The following is a 15,401-nucleotide window of genomic DNA, read 5'->3' as shown; positions in this document are numbered from 1 at the left end:
GTGACACAAACTTCACGAGAAGAAAATCAGTTTTATTCTAAAAACCAAGTGAGACGACGTCAATCTCAACTTGTACTTTAACTTCCTGCTGATGATGTCACATTTGAAGTCTACAGGAAGTAGACTTCCGATTGGCTGAGCCACTATGATGTCATCATTCGAGGGGCGATGCTCATCGACATCAACTCCTGGAAGAGAAGTTTACAGGCGTACGGCAACCGGACCAGAGAGATCTGACGAAGGCGAGATGGAAACAGGAAACATCATCAGACGGGTGTAAAACAGATCCTTTGTCATCGTGATTGGTTATTGATCAGGCTCACCTGTGTCTTGTTACGGCAGCCTCGACACTCGTACGTGTGCGTCCGTGTGTTGGCAATCGCCATTAGTCCGCACAGGTTACAAACGTGGACCTGATATGGATCGGACGCCTCGAACAGACGTTCTCTGAGGAATTGAGCGGCTCCGTGAGCGATCTGACAATCACGCTCCATCTCTCCGAACCGCAGACCGCCATCACTGAGAGAAAGACAGGTGAGAGAGAGACAGGTGAGACACAAACAGGTGAGACGGTCACGCTCCATCTCTCCGAACCGCAGACCACCATCACTGAGAGACAGGTGAGAGAGAGACAGGTGAGACAGTCATGCTCTATCTCTCCGAACTGCAGACCGCCATCACTGAGAGACAGGTGAGAGAGAGACAGGTGAGACACAGACAGGTGAGACAGTCACGCTCCATCTCTCCGAACCGCAGACCGCCATCACTGAGAGACAGGTGAGAGAGAGACAGGTGAGACACAGACAGGTGAGACAGTCATGCTCCATCTCTCCGAACCGCAGACCGCCATCACTGAGAGACAGACAGGTGAGAGCGAGAGACAGGTGAGACAGTCACAGTCCATCGCTCCAAACCGCAGACCAACATCACAGAGAGACACAGGTGAGAGAGAGACAGGTGAGACAGTCACGCTCCATCTCTCCGAACCGCAGACCGGCACCATTGAGAGACAGACAGGTGAGAAAGTTACGCTCCATCTCTCCGAACAACAAACTGGTGAGAGAGACAGGTGAGAGACAGACAGGTGAGACACAGACAGACAGGTGAGACACACACAGGCAGGTGAGACACAAACAGGTGACAGGTGAGAGAGAGACAGGTGAGAGACAGACAGACTCACCGCGAGCGTCCCTCCATCGGTTGCCTGTTGAGGATCTGAACTGGGCCTCGGGCCCTCGAGTGGATCTTGTCGTCGACCATGTGCTTCAGACGCTGGTAATACGTCGGACCGACGAAGATCTGAGACGTCAGCTTCCTCCCAGTGAAGCCGTTATACAGAACCTGATCACAGATCAATAATCAGTCTATACAGAACCTGATCACAGATCAATAATCAATAAGCAGTCTATACAGAACCTGATCACAGATCAATAATCAATCAGCTTGACGCCTGTTGCCATGGTGACGTTCACTGAGCTCGTATCTAAACAGATGATGTCATCAGACATTAATAACCAATCTATCAAATCAATATTGTTTTGTTCTAGAGCCTAAAACTGGTGTTCAGGTAACAGCGTGTATCCCAGCATGCACAGGGGCTCAGGGTTCACTGATGCCCTGCTCCAGGTCTGACAGGAGATCTCACTTATCAGGAGCCCAGACGTAGTGGGGGGTCTGACATGCAGGTGGGGGTCACATGACAAGCTGACCCCTTGATGGGTTAATGCTTTTGGCTTCAACTTGATTAATTCATTCATTAAGATCTGACGTGTGATTTGTGACATCACAGTGACATCATGCTGACCTCATTTCCTCTCAGGTGGTATCCGTACTCCGACAGCAGGTTCGACACCTTCTGAACGTTAACGGCGTCGTTAAACGGCGTCGCGTCACCGATCTCACCTTTGTTCGCCGACACCTGAAACAGACAGAAATGTTTTTTTTCATATATGAAAATATTTAAACACGTAACCCGTCAGTTATGTGTATTTTATTAGAGGCACATCGTCACAATGTCACACCAATTATTATTATTGATGATTATCACCTCAGTTATTGATTATAACAATGGTTGATCACTACCTTGCCCTGCAGACACTCGATCAGATGGCCAACGGTCATTCTGGACGGGATGGCGTGAGGATTGATGATGATGTCAGGTGTGATTCCCTCACAGGTGAACGGCATGTCCTTCAAAACAACACATACAACAGTTGAACTTCACAGACGATCAATCAGATGATCATTCAGACGATCAGCTTCCTGTTTACCTCCTGTCTGTACTGGATCCCACAGGTTCCTTTCTGTCCGTGGCGGCTGGCGAACTTATCTCCGATCTGAGGAATTCGGACCGAACGGACCTGAAGGAGACGGAAACATCAAGACCATGGTCGCTCACACGTCAGGTGAGTCAGTGTTCACAGATGAGTCAGAGATCACGGGTGAGTCAGTGGTCACGGGTGAGTCAGTGGTCACGGGCGAGTCAGGTGTTCTGTGTTGTGACAGGTGTGGTGCTGCGTCCTCTCACCCTGATCTTGCAGAACTTGTATCCCTCCTGATTCAGAGTCACCATCACCTGGTCCACGATGCCGGTCTCACTGGTTCTGAGGAAAGTGCTGCAGTCCCTCTTGGTGTAGCGCCGGTTGGTGCTGTCTAACTCATCGTCGTTTTCCGGCAGCGTCACGGTCTTCCCGATGATCACGTCCTCGCCGGACACACGAACTCCGGGTGCAATCAGTCCGTCATCATCTAGCTTGTCGTAGATTGCATGTCTCATACCTGAGGATTTCAATTTGTTCTTACTAGGTAACACAAAGTTAGCCCCACCCACCACCAACTGGGACTGGGTGCAGGTAACACCCATGAGGTGATTGACAGGTGATTTTCAGTTCTCACCCTGACAGGTTTCACGTGTTGGCTTCTCAAAGATTTCCTCCTGATCGAAACCTTTCTTCGACTCCTGCTCTTTGTAGGATCGATAGAAAACAGACCTACAGGACAAAATTACAAGTTTAATTAAAAGGACACTGAGACGTTCTTAGTAACCGCACCTGAAGAGACTCACCTGAAGAAGCCTCGATCCACAGCCGATCTGTTCATGATCACAGAGTCCTCCTGGTTGTATCCTGTGTACGAGGCAATTGCCACGATGGAGTTGATGCCTGAAAAACATGTTTAAATGTCATGTGTTGCGTGAACTTGGCCACACCTGCAGACGGGGTTATGGTTGAGGTGTGTGATACCCGAGGCAGCTCTTTGTTTATCGGTCTGACTGTACAGGTGTGTGATACCTGCAGGAAGCTCTCTGAAGCGCAGGTACTCCATGGATCTGGTGGTGACCAGCGGTTTCTGAGGGTAGTACAAGACGTGAGCCAGCGTGTCCATTCGTACGTGGAAGTTGGTGATGTACACGCCCATGGCCTGTTTACCCATCGCAGACTGGTACGTGTTCCTGGGAGACTACACAACATCAAAATCAAGTTTTATTATGTCACTGAGAAACGAGAGACCTTTAAGAGGCCGAAGGATCTTATACCTGGTTGTGGTCGGGGAAGGGGATGATGGAAGCACAAACTCCAAGGATCATGGACGGGTGAATCTCACAGTGGGTGTAGGTAGAACAGTAGGCCACGCCCTTCTCCTGGAGGTCGTCAGGGGTCATAGCGAGCATCACGGTCTCTTCCTCCAGCGTGTCGATGTACTCAACCACACCGCTCGCCACCAAGTCCTGCCAGCTGACATCAAGATCAACAACTGGTCAGACGACTGTAACAAGTCACCAACTAGACGGGAAGAATCAACACAGTGCAACTACCCCTTCCTACCCTGTAACTACCCAACTACCCTCTAACTACCCCCTAACTAACCCCAACTACCTCCTCAATAACCCTACCTACCCTGTAACTACCCCCTAACTAACCCCAACTACCCCTACCTACCCTGTAATTAAATTCAATTCAATAAAATTTTATTTGTGTGGCGCCATATCACAACATACATTGTCTCAAGGCACTTTACATAGTGAAGTCAATATTACAATATTACAGGGAAACCCCAACAAATCCCACAATGAGCAAAGCACTTGGTGATGGTGGAGAGAAAAAACTCATTTTAACAGGAAGAAATCTCTGACAGAACCAAAGATTTAACTACCCAACAACCCTCAAACTCGCACCACTATCCCACGTTACAAATTAAAATGTAGTAGGCTATCACAGTTCGCATCAGCCAATCTTAAGGACTTAAAATATAGTAAGTTTGGAAGAGGATATTATGCTAATTCTATGTCTGTGACAGAATTAACGTGTTGATCACACAAGTCAAAAAGTAAGTAAGAAAGTAAAGTTTATTTAATATAGCACCTTTCACAGACCAGGTCACAAAGTGATTTACATACATAAATACAAAGGCATACAATGATAAAAATCAAACAATTAATGGCCCAGACAATAGGAAATTTGTGGAAAACTAAGGGCAGTTTGAAAAGGTGAGTTTTGAGTTTTTTCTTGAATAGAGCGACAGTAATTGAATTTTTTATGTGAGCCGGAAGAGAATTTAATAATGACGGAGCCATAGATTCAAATGTGCAATCACCTTTAGTTTTTAGTCGTGTGCGGGGGACGGTAAGTAAATCCTGGTCTGAAGACCTAAGTGACCTGTTAGTGGTGTAGGGTAGCAATAGATCAGAGATGCATTCAGGGGCTTGTCCGTGCTCTACAAGTTAAAAAACGAGGACCTTAAAATTAATTCTGAATTGGATAGGAAGCCAGTGTAGAGAAAATAGACTGGGTCATTTTGCTGGATCCAGTGAGGAGCCTTGCAGCAGCGTTTTGGACCAATTGTAAGCAGCCAAGAGATGATTTGCTGAGGGAAGTGAAAAGGGAATTGCAGTTATCGAGTCTGGATGAAATAAATGCATGAATGATCATTTCTAGTTCCGGTTTTGATACGATACGGGTGAGTTTTGCAATGTTTCTTAAATGAAATAGACAAGAATGGGTTAGGGATTTGATATTTTGTTCAAACTGCATTGACTGATCCAAAATGACACCAAGATTACGGAGAGTGGATTTTTTGGCTGGAGAAAGGGACCCAATACACTGAGAGATCTTGGAAGTTATGTCGTCAGGAGCTATGATGAGGACCTCAGTTTTAACTGCATTTAGCTGTAAATAATTGTTGGCCTTCCAGTCATTAATGGCAGCCAGACAATGTAGTAAATGTCAGTGTCATAGAAATGGTTGGAGATATTTTGTGTTGACTAATGATGTGGCCTAAAGGAAGCATGTACAGAGCAAACAGAGTCAGACCTAAAAACAACCCTGAGGCACCCCGCAGGAGAGAGCAGCAGTTTTCACAAAGCCGATATGAATTGATGACACACGGAGCTCGTCCTCAACTCCTCTCAGTGGTTCGGTTTTTTGTTTTAAAAGCTGTCAAACTTGAAAATCCAAGCTTGCATAAGATGTTGTGGAAAATGGGAACAATGTTAAAATAGCTCTGTTTTCCACAATTGGAAAGTTCTTGGCAGCAGTCAACCAAAAACTATCCAATGATAGATCCGCATGGCGCAGTTTTAAACCACAATCTTGTCTCAGTTAAATCAGTTGCTCTTTGGGTCCCTAATGCAATCAAATGATTGGGCGGAGGCTGAGGGGAAATAAAAGGATAATTTCTCCTGAAGAATTTTTAAATGTTTGCTGATTATCTTGCACAACGCAGCAGTATTGACCTGTCCTTGCCTTTTTTGTGAGGGGGACATTTCAAGAGTTGCCCTTCCCAGACCACTGGCACCAGAGCGAAATCTTTGAACGGATCCGTTGAACTTGTCCATGCTTGTGGTCACACTTTCGTTTCAGCCTTGATTTTGTTTGTTCAGTTCATTAAAATGTTGAAAAATACCCTCCATGTATTCAAGCCTTCCACACAATTCGTCACTTCTCATCAGTTTAGAAGGTTTTCAATTCCTCCCGCAACTCATACACTTGGGCCAGAACTTTTCCTCGTGACAACCATCGGACCTCCGTATGGAGCAATAAGGCCGTATGCTTTGCTCGCATCTCCTCAGATAAAGTTGCGAACAAGTGGCTTTTCACAGGTCTGGTTTTGACAAAGTTTACCATCCAACACATCAGCTTACGTCCGCTGTTAAACCTTTGTCAACAAGTGCCTTGCGGTGCAAAAAACAGTGTGACCACACCATCTGGGTTTCTCTCTCTCACTCTGCTTTGTTAGCAGCCTTTGTTGCGCCCGACCATAGCTGCAGCTTCACCCATGCAGACACATGTTGTAGTTACACTCTGACTCACCTGTAGTTACACTCTGACTCACCTGTAGTTTCACCTGTAGTTACACTCTGACTCACCTGTAGTTACACTCTGACTCACCTGTAGTAGCACTCTGACTCACCTGTAGTTACACTCTGACTCACCTGTAGTAGCACTCTGACTCACCTGTAGTTACACTCTGACTCACCTTTAGTAGCACTCTGACTCACCTGTAGTTGTTGTACTCTCTTTCCTTCAGCTGGTCGATGTGTCGTCTCTTCAGCAGGAGTTTTTGTTTCTCGACGATCAGCAGCGGACGGCAGATTCGTCCAGCATCTGTGTAAATTCGTATCTCACGTTCTCTGATGTCTCTGATCATCGACACCTGGAATTTTAGAACCAGAAACAATGAGTTGAGATATTCATCTTTTTATTGGGAGTTTTTTCTCCTCCACAGTCCCCAAGTGTTGCTCATGGTGGGAACTGTTGTGTTTCTCTCTTACAAGATATTATGGAGCATGGTATGAGTATGATAATATGGACTATATGTTAGGTGTAAGGTAATATGGAGTATATGTTATGAGTATGGAATATAGCTGCTGACCTCAGACACGATGATGTCCATCTGTCTGCGGAGTTTCCTCAGTGTGTTCATCAGCTGTTCGGGATCTTTGTGGATTCCGACCCAGCAGCCGTTCACAAAGATTTTAGTGGCACTAAAACAATATGAACACGAACAAAAACAAATATGACTCACAAGTTAAGTTGCAGTAAAAGGTCAGTTTAATTCTAATCCAATTAATCATTGATTAATGATTAGTGATGCATCATTACTGATGATGAGGCATGTGGGAAGAAGAATCCCAACATGTGTTGCAATAACAACACATTGTCTCGTGTCCCTGTCACCCAGTGTGACCTTCTGAAGGGGGTGAGGTTCCCAGAATGAGGGAAGCCAGTCAAAGAGTGCCGCATGTACGTCATAGAACAAGTGCATCAATCTAACATGGTGATTTGTCTTTTTATCCATCTGCAGGGCAGTTTCAGACGAATTTATTTTGAAAAAATTAAACAAATAAACATGGCTCTTCGTTCTCAGTTTAGAGACAAAGAAGAAACGTTCAATTCAGAGAACAGAAGTATGTTTCAATCAGGAGAGTTGCGGGATTGATCATAGTATTGCTAAGTGAACTAGTATTTAACTGAAATGACAAACTCTGCAATGGCAGCGGGTGAGATCTCCTCCAGGTTCTCCATACTCCATTCCTCCAGAAACTCCAGGATGGGAGACGGCTGAGAGCCCACGGAGATGTAGGCCATGAGGGCCAAGTTCTTCACCAGACCCACAGCGTGACCCTGAAACAGTGTGTTTGTTTACTTTGTATCACCAACTACAAACCAGCAGAATTCAGTGTGACACATCTGTTAAATTAAACTGGATTCAGACTGTTGACGTTCCAGTGCCCTCACAACATTTGTATTTTCAGACATTTGTGGCTCCTGTTTTTGTACCTCGGGCGTCTCGGCCGGACAAACCATCCCCCACAGCGTGTTGTGCAGTTGTCTGGGTTTTGCCAGTTTGCCGTCTCTGCCGATCGGAGAGTTGACTCGCCGGAGGTGGGACAGAGTGGACGCAAAAGTCAAACGGTTCAACACCTACAAACAAAGTTAAAACAGGACCTGAGGACGTGACTGAGACCAACTCCAGAAAACATCTGGCATGTTACATCTGAACATCAACAACATACGTGTGGTGAAGTGGGTTAGTTCTCACCTGTGACACTCCAGCTCGGGCCTGATGAGCCTTCTTCACGTCGCCCCAGTTTCCAGTGGCCAGTGAGTATTTGAGTCCATCTGAGATGATTCTGGTTTTAATGGCGAGCTCCAGATTAAAGTCTTTTCCTCTGTCGATGAACTTCTGAGCGTAAATCCTGATTTCCTTCAGCAGGTTCTTAAACATGCTGCACAATAAAAACAGCTTTTATCATTTCTATTCACACTGAAAACAATCAGTCATTAACAGTTTTTTTCTTTTAAAATAATTTTATTTAATATCAATATTCTAAAAATAATTACTAATGTGTTTGTTCTAAAGGTCTTAAACCTCTGGACTTCTAAGAAGAAGTCAGGGGTGATGACAGTGAGAAGCCCCACCCTCTGAACAGGAAAGCCAAAAGCGGCCCGGCGAGGTCCAGCCTCTTGTTGCCATAGTGATCCCTGTCGTCGAGCTCGCGTCTGCCAAGAGCAGCGAGCAGCAACCTGTGGACCATGTACCTGAAAACACAGTAACACAACATATTACAGCTAACCCTAACCGACTGTGATACTTGTACCTGAACTGGGACTCACCTGTACAGGTGTACAGTCTGAACTGGGACTCACCCTAAGAAATACGCCTTCTTGGTCTCACAGAAGTCGCTGACTCCGACATGCGGCAGCATTTCTTTCTGCAAAACTTCTTTTGCGTATTTGATTCTTCTTTCTTTCGTCACTCCTGGTTTCGCTCCTCTGGAACCAATAAAGTTCAATGCCACGTTCTGCTCCTGGATCACAAACGCTTCATCGAGAGACGGCTTAACCTGGAGACACAGTGACATCATGGGTGACATCACAATACACGGGAGAGACGCTGTCGACCTATTAACACATTATGTCACAATCAATAACCTATAGACAAACTGACCATCTCCATCATCTCTGGGTCATCGAAGTCGTAGATGATGTGTTCCAGGATGTCTCTGTCTGACACGAATCCCAGCGCTCGAAACACGATGATGATGGGAACTTCCTGTCTGATGTACGGCAGCGTGGATACGATCCTCTGACCAATCGCACTCTTCTTCACTCCCTGAAAGAGACGATCTGTTCATCAGGAAGAATATGGCGCTGATGTTGTGAGTTGTAAGCAGGCGAACATCAGGACTCACCTGTCCTCCTCGGGCCATCATGCTGACCCAGATGGTGCTGGTGGGACGGGAGGAGTTCTCCAGGCATGACCGACACTCTGCGGTGTAGGCGTACTTTGAGTCCTTCTTAGCAAAGACGTACACTGTGTTGGTGGCCATCTTCTCCTGAGCGATCAGCACCTGAAAAGAAAATGCCACCAGATCAGTAACCTGGTCCATAATCTGATGGTGCAGCAAATCCGTCCACCTGCTTGTCTCAGCACTTTGTCCTTTTGTTGAATTAACTCTCTTCAGAAACAAGATGGGGATCAATATTAATGAGACTCACGTTCATCATTGTTCATGTTCAACTACAGAATATCAGGCTTGTAAATGTGAGTCTCTTCATCTAATTTTTGTTTATGATGCGTTTTTAATGAACAAAGCCCCCTATCAAACGCCTCCATCTCTAATGTCTGAGCCTCAGTCAGACCACGACTCAGATGAGGAGGCAGGGAGGAATCATGGATGCTAACTGCTAATGCTAACTGTCTGCTCACACACCTGCCGTCTTCTTGTGGATGCTAACTGCTAATGCTAACTGTCTGCTGACACACCTGCCGTCCTCTCATGATTCCCTGCCTCTGCTCTACTGGAAGTTTCTGGTTTCTTTGCCTCATATTTGCATATTCGACAGTGATTGTTTTTCTGTGTTAGTGACGTAGCAAATCTAGCTTGAACAGGATTCGTTTGAATTTCAAATTGCAATTCAATGTCAGACATGTTAGAAGACAGAAACAGACGAACAACCCTTTTTGAGTGGAGGGAGACTTTAAGTTTCAGGTCCACGTTCTTGTCTTTCTGCCTCAGAGTTTGACATTTTACAGTTTGGCTTATTTTAGCATAAAGACTGTAAACAGTGGAAAACAACTTAGTAAAGTCTCTGGATGATATCACAGAGCACACAATGATGTCAGAGCATACCTTCTCTGAGCCGTTGATGATGAAATAACCTCCGGGGTCGAGCGGACACTCGTTGAGCTCGCACAGGTCTCGATCTGTCAGGCCACTCAGCAGGCAGTAGGTGGAACGAAGCATGATGGGAATCTTTCCGATGAAGGTTTTCTGGTGTTGTGTCTGCAGCTGGTCCTCCCCCTCCTTTATTATGGTCTTGGTGATGTCAACGTACAAGGGAGCGGAGTAACTGGGGGGCGGGGCCAGAGAAAAACAACATTTAGAACATGTGACTTTAGGTGAGAACGGAGCCTGACACATTTCTTCAAAACAAACTCTGAACCTGTGACGCCACCTGGTCAATTTATATCACATTACTTTATCATTAACATTCACACAGTCTGTTGTATTTTAGAGTTAGTAAACAAAACTCCCAGCTGCCGTCACGCCTCGTCGTTCTCCACAGGATCGAACATTCACCGTGAACTGAGGTTGTGTCTGAGGAAGTGCAAACGTTTCAGATAGGGTACACGTGGTTTTAAGAACGAGGCTCAGGTGAGAGCGAACCTACGTGAGATTTCGTAGTCGAGCTTCGTTGGGCATCATGGGAGAAGGAGCTCCATCTCTCTCCCAGTGTGTGGGCTTCGACAAGTAGATCTGCTCAAACTTCAGTAGGTAACGAGGCTAAAGCATAAAACAGAGGTCAGTGTGATGTCACAGTGATGTCATAAAAACAGAGCCACTCCACAGCAACCGAGGACATGAGGTGTCGCTCACCGGCTCCTCCACCTCCCCTGACGTGTGCTGGGCTTCAGCCTGCAGGTCGATGGGCGGAGCATCTTCCACGATCCTCTGAACCGACATCTGAATGAACTCATCGAACGAGTCCAGCTGCTGACGCACGAGACCCTTCTCGTCGAAATAAGAGCTGGAAGACGACAGACGCTCAATAACAACGCATTTGTTTCATTGATCTTTTCTTTAATTAATTATCGTCAAAATAAGTATTTTCAGTGTAAAAGCTCATTAAAGTCCGACTGCAGCCAGTTGTTCTTCATGATTAGTTATTGATTATCAGCACAGGTGATTTTACCTGATGACGATCCAACACGCCTCCTGCCACAAGTCCGGAGTGATTTCATCCTCATCTTCATCATATTGATTATCTGACGAGTAAACAACAGAGATAATATCAATGATCAATAGATATGATCGGTACTGAAGATCGTGCACACGAATCGATCCTTTAACAAACATTGTTCTAAAACTAACATCAACTTCTACACAAGATGAAGTCTGACGTCACGTGGTTCCAGTCGAACCGACCGGTTTCACACATGTATGATCGAAAGGAAGCACGACGCGTGTGTGTGTGTGTGTGTGTGTGTGTGTGTGTGTGTGTGTAAACCATTGATCGCGGTCGCCTCTTATTAGCCTGCTAGCTAAAACAAAGCATTGTGTCGTAAGCATTAGCTGTTGTTAGCATTTGTCCGATTGTTTTCAGAGGAGAGGCTAGCAGCTGACCGCTAACTAACAAGCTAAGGTTGTGTAGGTGAAGTGTAGCATGAGGGTGTGACCGCGCTTCACCTTCGTCCTGATCGTACATGTTTTTTCACCAGAAAATATTAAAATCCACTGAATGAAAACTCCGACACAACGATCCACAGCGCGCTGCACTCATACGTCACTTCCGGTCTCTTCTCCCTCCTTGTGTTGTTTTTGGCGGATTGAAATAACAAATATAAGGTGACTAGCGCCACCTACTGTACCGGAGTGTATAGAACAGCATGATCAAACTTAGCCAAGTTCAAACTTCCTGCTCTCTTCTTCTTCTTCTTCTTCTTCTTCTTCTTCTTCCTTGGATTTTTTTTGTATTTCATAATGTTCTGCCTTTGCAGTTTTACTTTGTCTGTCAAAATTCTGATAATTTCTTTTTAATTATTGTTTTGTCCTCTTCTTTACCAAATGCTGAATCTGTTGTGTCTCATGGTGAGTGACCTCTTTGCTTCCTTTCTACCCAGCAGAATTCTACAAGCACGTGTGCCAACCCCTAAATAATCATTGTTACATTTCAAATAAAAGACTGAGTTCATAGTTTGTAGATGTAAAAGAACTGCCGCAGTATGACCACACATGATTACTGATCTCAGCTCTTTCTTTAGCTCCATCCTACTGAGGTCCACATATTGCTGAGGGAGAGTTAAATGTTTTTTTCTCTAATTTCATATTTTCGTGCTTTCTCAAATAGTTCTGGGTGGTCTCATCGAGCATCCAGAACTATTTCCCTTAAATGCTTTCCCCAAATTCGTATAGAATATTCATAATTGTGTTTTCATCTCCACTTCCTCTAACATGTTTCCAAAAGGTAAATTAATGTTTGTCTCTTCTCTATTGGAGTTTCCCCGAACTCTGTATATAGTGCATTTTTTTCCTGACTCTGTCAAAATAACATTTTTAAGAGTTGAACTTATTCAATTCAATTCAATTTTATTTGTATAGTGCCAAATCACAACATACATTGTGGCAAGGGACTTTACATAGTGACGTATTGCACCACAACTTATACTTAAGGCTTTGCTTTGTTTTCTATTTATTTGATCTGAATAAGAATTGGCTGCTCCCCCATGAACCAAACATCCCTAGTTTGAACGAAATATCAAATCCCTAACCCGTTCCTGTCTATTTCATTTAAGAAACATTGCAAAACTCACCCGTATCGTATCAAAACCAGAACTACAAATGATCATTCATGCATTTATTTCATCCAGACTCGATTACAGCAATTCCCTTTTCACTTCCATAAGCAAATCATCTCTTGGCTGCTTACAAATGGTTCAAAACGCTGCTGCAAGGATCCTCACTGGATCCAGCAAAATGACCCAGTCTTTACCTGGAGACACAGTGACATCATGAGTGACATCACAGCACAATAGACAGGAGAGACGCTGTTGACCTGTTAACACATTATGTCACAATCAATAACCTATTGACAAACTGACCATCTGAATCATCTCTGGGTCATCGAAGTCGTAGATGATGTGTTCCAGGATGTCTCTGTCTGACACGAATCCCAGCGCTCGAAACACGATGATGATGGGAACTTCCTGTCTGATGTACGGCAGCGTGGTTACGAGGGTTAGGGTTAGACCGATTGCAATCTTCTTCACTCCCTGAAACGAGATGTGGATCAATATTAATGAGACTCACGTTCATCATTGTTCATGTTCAACTGCAGAATATCAGCCTCGTAAATGTGAGTCTCATCTAATATTTGTTTAAGATGCGTCATTAATAAACAAAGCCCCCGATCAAACGCCTCAATCTCTAATGTCTGAGCCTCAGTCAGACCACGACTCAGATGAGGAGTCAGGGAGGACTCATGGATGCTAACTGCTAATGCTAACTGTCTGCTGACACACCTGCCGTCCTCTCGTGGATGCTAACTGCTAATGCTAATGCTAACTGTCTGCTGACACACCTGCCGTCTTCTCCTGATTCCCTGCCTCTGCTCTACTGGAAGTTTCTGGTTTTCTTTGCCTCACATTTGCATATTCAACACTGATTGGTTTTCTGTGTTAGTGACATACCAAATCTAGCTTGAACAGGATTCGTTTGAATTTCAAATTGCAGAGAAGTGAAACAGAAATCTCCTCCTCCAGGAGAGGAATGTGAAAAGACCAGATACAAGTCGCTATAGTCAATGTCAGACATGTTAGAGGACAGAAACAGAAGAACAACCCTTTTTGAGTGGAGGGAGACGTTAAGTTTCAGGTCCACGTTCTTTTCTTCCAGCCTCAGAGTTTGACATTTTACAGTTTGACTCGTTTCCTCCTGGTCTCATCTTCACTTTTCTCACACCTGAACACACCTGAACACACCTGAACACACAACTGTTTCTTGATGCTTGTGTCCAAATATGTAAAATTGTACAGAGAAACTCACATATCACCATTCAGGGTTTTCAAAGCATGGTACATTCCAAAGCTTTACTACTGAATCTTTGTTTTCATCAAATATCACAATAAAAAAAATCAGCTGTAGAAAGCAAAAGCCAAATGAGACACTTCTATAGACAGAAACCTCCACTCCACTTACCTCTCTCAGGGACCGCCAGCCGTTCCGGGGCCGGGATGATGGGGATGGGTAGGCGGCGAGCGCATTTCCTGTTTCATACAGGAGACGGGTTCAGATCCCTTTACCTAACCACTAACATTATCACTAACCCTAACCCTCCTTCTCTGCCCAAAACCCTAACCCCCTAGCCCCCTAACCCTAAACCCTAACCCCCTAACACTATCACTAACCCCAGACTGCTTGGAAGAGGTATTTGACGAGCCATTCGAGGAGCCGTAGAAGGAGCCGTACGAGGAGCAGTACGAGGAGTTGTTGTAGGGTTTCTTTGATGAATGACAGGACTCCTGCGAGCACTGTTCTACAGAAGCCAATTAGCCACCGAAGCCCTGCCATTAATCGCAGGGTGTTGATCTGTAACAGAACATTGAGGCATCAACATACAAACATTACTTCATCCAACCGCTCACCTCACATGAGAGGGAGAAAATTAAATCAAATAAAAAAATTAAAAAAGACTCCACAGTTCCCCTGAGTATTGTCAGTTATTCTCAGTTATTGAGACACATTTCTACACTAAATCATTAGTATTAGCCTTACAATGAGCTGTCCGAGGAACCATAGGGCCTCAAAGAATGAGAGGACTCTTTCTGCCAAACAGGAGGTTTGTTCTTGTAGGAGCATCAGCCCCATTAGAATTGGCATTCCTGGTAGGTTGTTGATCTGTAACAGAACATTCAGGCATCAACATACAAACATTACTTCATCCAACCGCTCACCTCACATGAGGGGGAGAAAATTAAATAAAATTAAAAAATTAAAAAAGACTCCACAGTTCCCCTGAGTATTGTCAGTTATTATCAGTTATTGAGACACATTTCTTCACTAAATCATTAGTATTAGGGTTAGGGGAAAGAGGAAATTTTTCTGCCATTTCTCTTGTATCTTAATTCAACTGCCAGACTCACCACGTTACGGTCACTTCATTCGGACCAGGACACTCGATTCGTGATCAGGTGAGAGTGCAGACAAAGGAGGGAGGCAGATTGTTTATGTAGATCCAGGTCAGCAAGCCAATGCAAAGTTCATTAGAGAGAATTTCTTCGAGGATTCACCAATCATATGCGATTAGATCCCAGATCCCAGGAGTCAGTGTGCCTGTGATCGATCAGCGTGATCACAGGAGTGTGTAGTGCCTTTGATCCTTGCATCAACAGGGGATTGT

The 15,401-nt window shown here is 44.8% G+C and overlaps 1 protein-coding gene across 3 annotated transcripts; it reads right to left on the bottom strand.

Moving 5' to 3' along the window:
- Positions 1 to 11: 11 nt before the first annotated feature.
- On the bottom strand, positions 12 to 15,304 carry polr2b (RNA polymerase II subunit B). Of its 3 annotated transcripts, XM_035650112.1 has the most exons (25): positions 11,693 to 11,842; positions 11,199 to 11,271; positions 10,883 to 11,033; positions 10,677 to 10,789; positions 10,136 to 10,355; positions 9,194 to 9,352; positions 8,950 to 9,114; positions 8,649 to 8,845; positions 8,421 to 8,540; positions 8,041 to 8,227; positions 7,779 to 7,922; positions 7,483 to 7,622; positions 6,871 to 6,982; positions 6,497 to 6,651; positions 3,536 to 3,734; positions 3,291 to 3,459; positions 3,065 to 3,161; positions 2,896 to 2,990; positions 2,528 to 2,778; positions 2,271 to 2,360; positions 2,083 to 2,190; positions 1,805 to 1,918; positions 1,181 to 1,341; positions 324 to 519; positions 12 to 233 (listed from the first exon to the last, which is right to left on the bottom strand). In XM_035650112.1, the coding sequence occupies exons 1-25, from the start codon at positions 11,709 to 11,711 to the stop codon at positions 144 to 146; spliced, it is 3,525 nt and encodes a 1,174-aa protein (XP_035506005.1). In that variant the 5' UTR covers positions 11,712 to 11,842; the 3' UTR covers positions 12 to 143. The 3 variants fall into 3 exon arrangements, with proteins under 3 accessions (XP_035506005.1, XP_035506007.1, XP_035506006.1); XM_035650114.1 differs by lacking the exons at positions 9,194 to 9,352; positions 10,136 to 10,355; positions 10,677 to 10,789; ... (1 more) ...; positions 11,199 to 11,271; positions 11,693 to 11,842 and adding exons at positions 13,219 to 13,275; positions 14,201 to 14,268; positions 14,410 to 14,590; positions 14,777 to 14,899; positions 15,145 to 15,304 and having other exon boundaries at positions 8,950 to 9,063; XM_035650113.2 differs by lacking the exons at positions 12 to 233; positions 324 to 519 and adding an exon at positions 542 to 766.
- Positions 15,305 to 15,401: the final 97 nt, after the last annotated feature.

This window comes from Scophthalmus maximus, chromosome 9, assembly GCF_022379125.1.
Source record: "Scophthalmus maximus strain ysfricsl-2021 chromosome 9, ASM2237912v1, whole genome shotgun sequence".
NCBI classification, from domain to species: Eukaryota; Metazoa; Chordata; class Actinopteri; order Pleuronectiformes; family Scophthalmidae; genus Scophthalmus; species Scophthalmus maximus.
The sequence above is the reverse complement of the archived record's forward strand: the minus strand, read 5'-3'. Positions and strand labels throughout refer to the sequence as shown.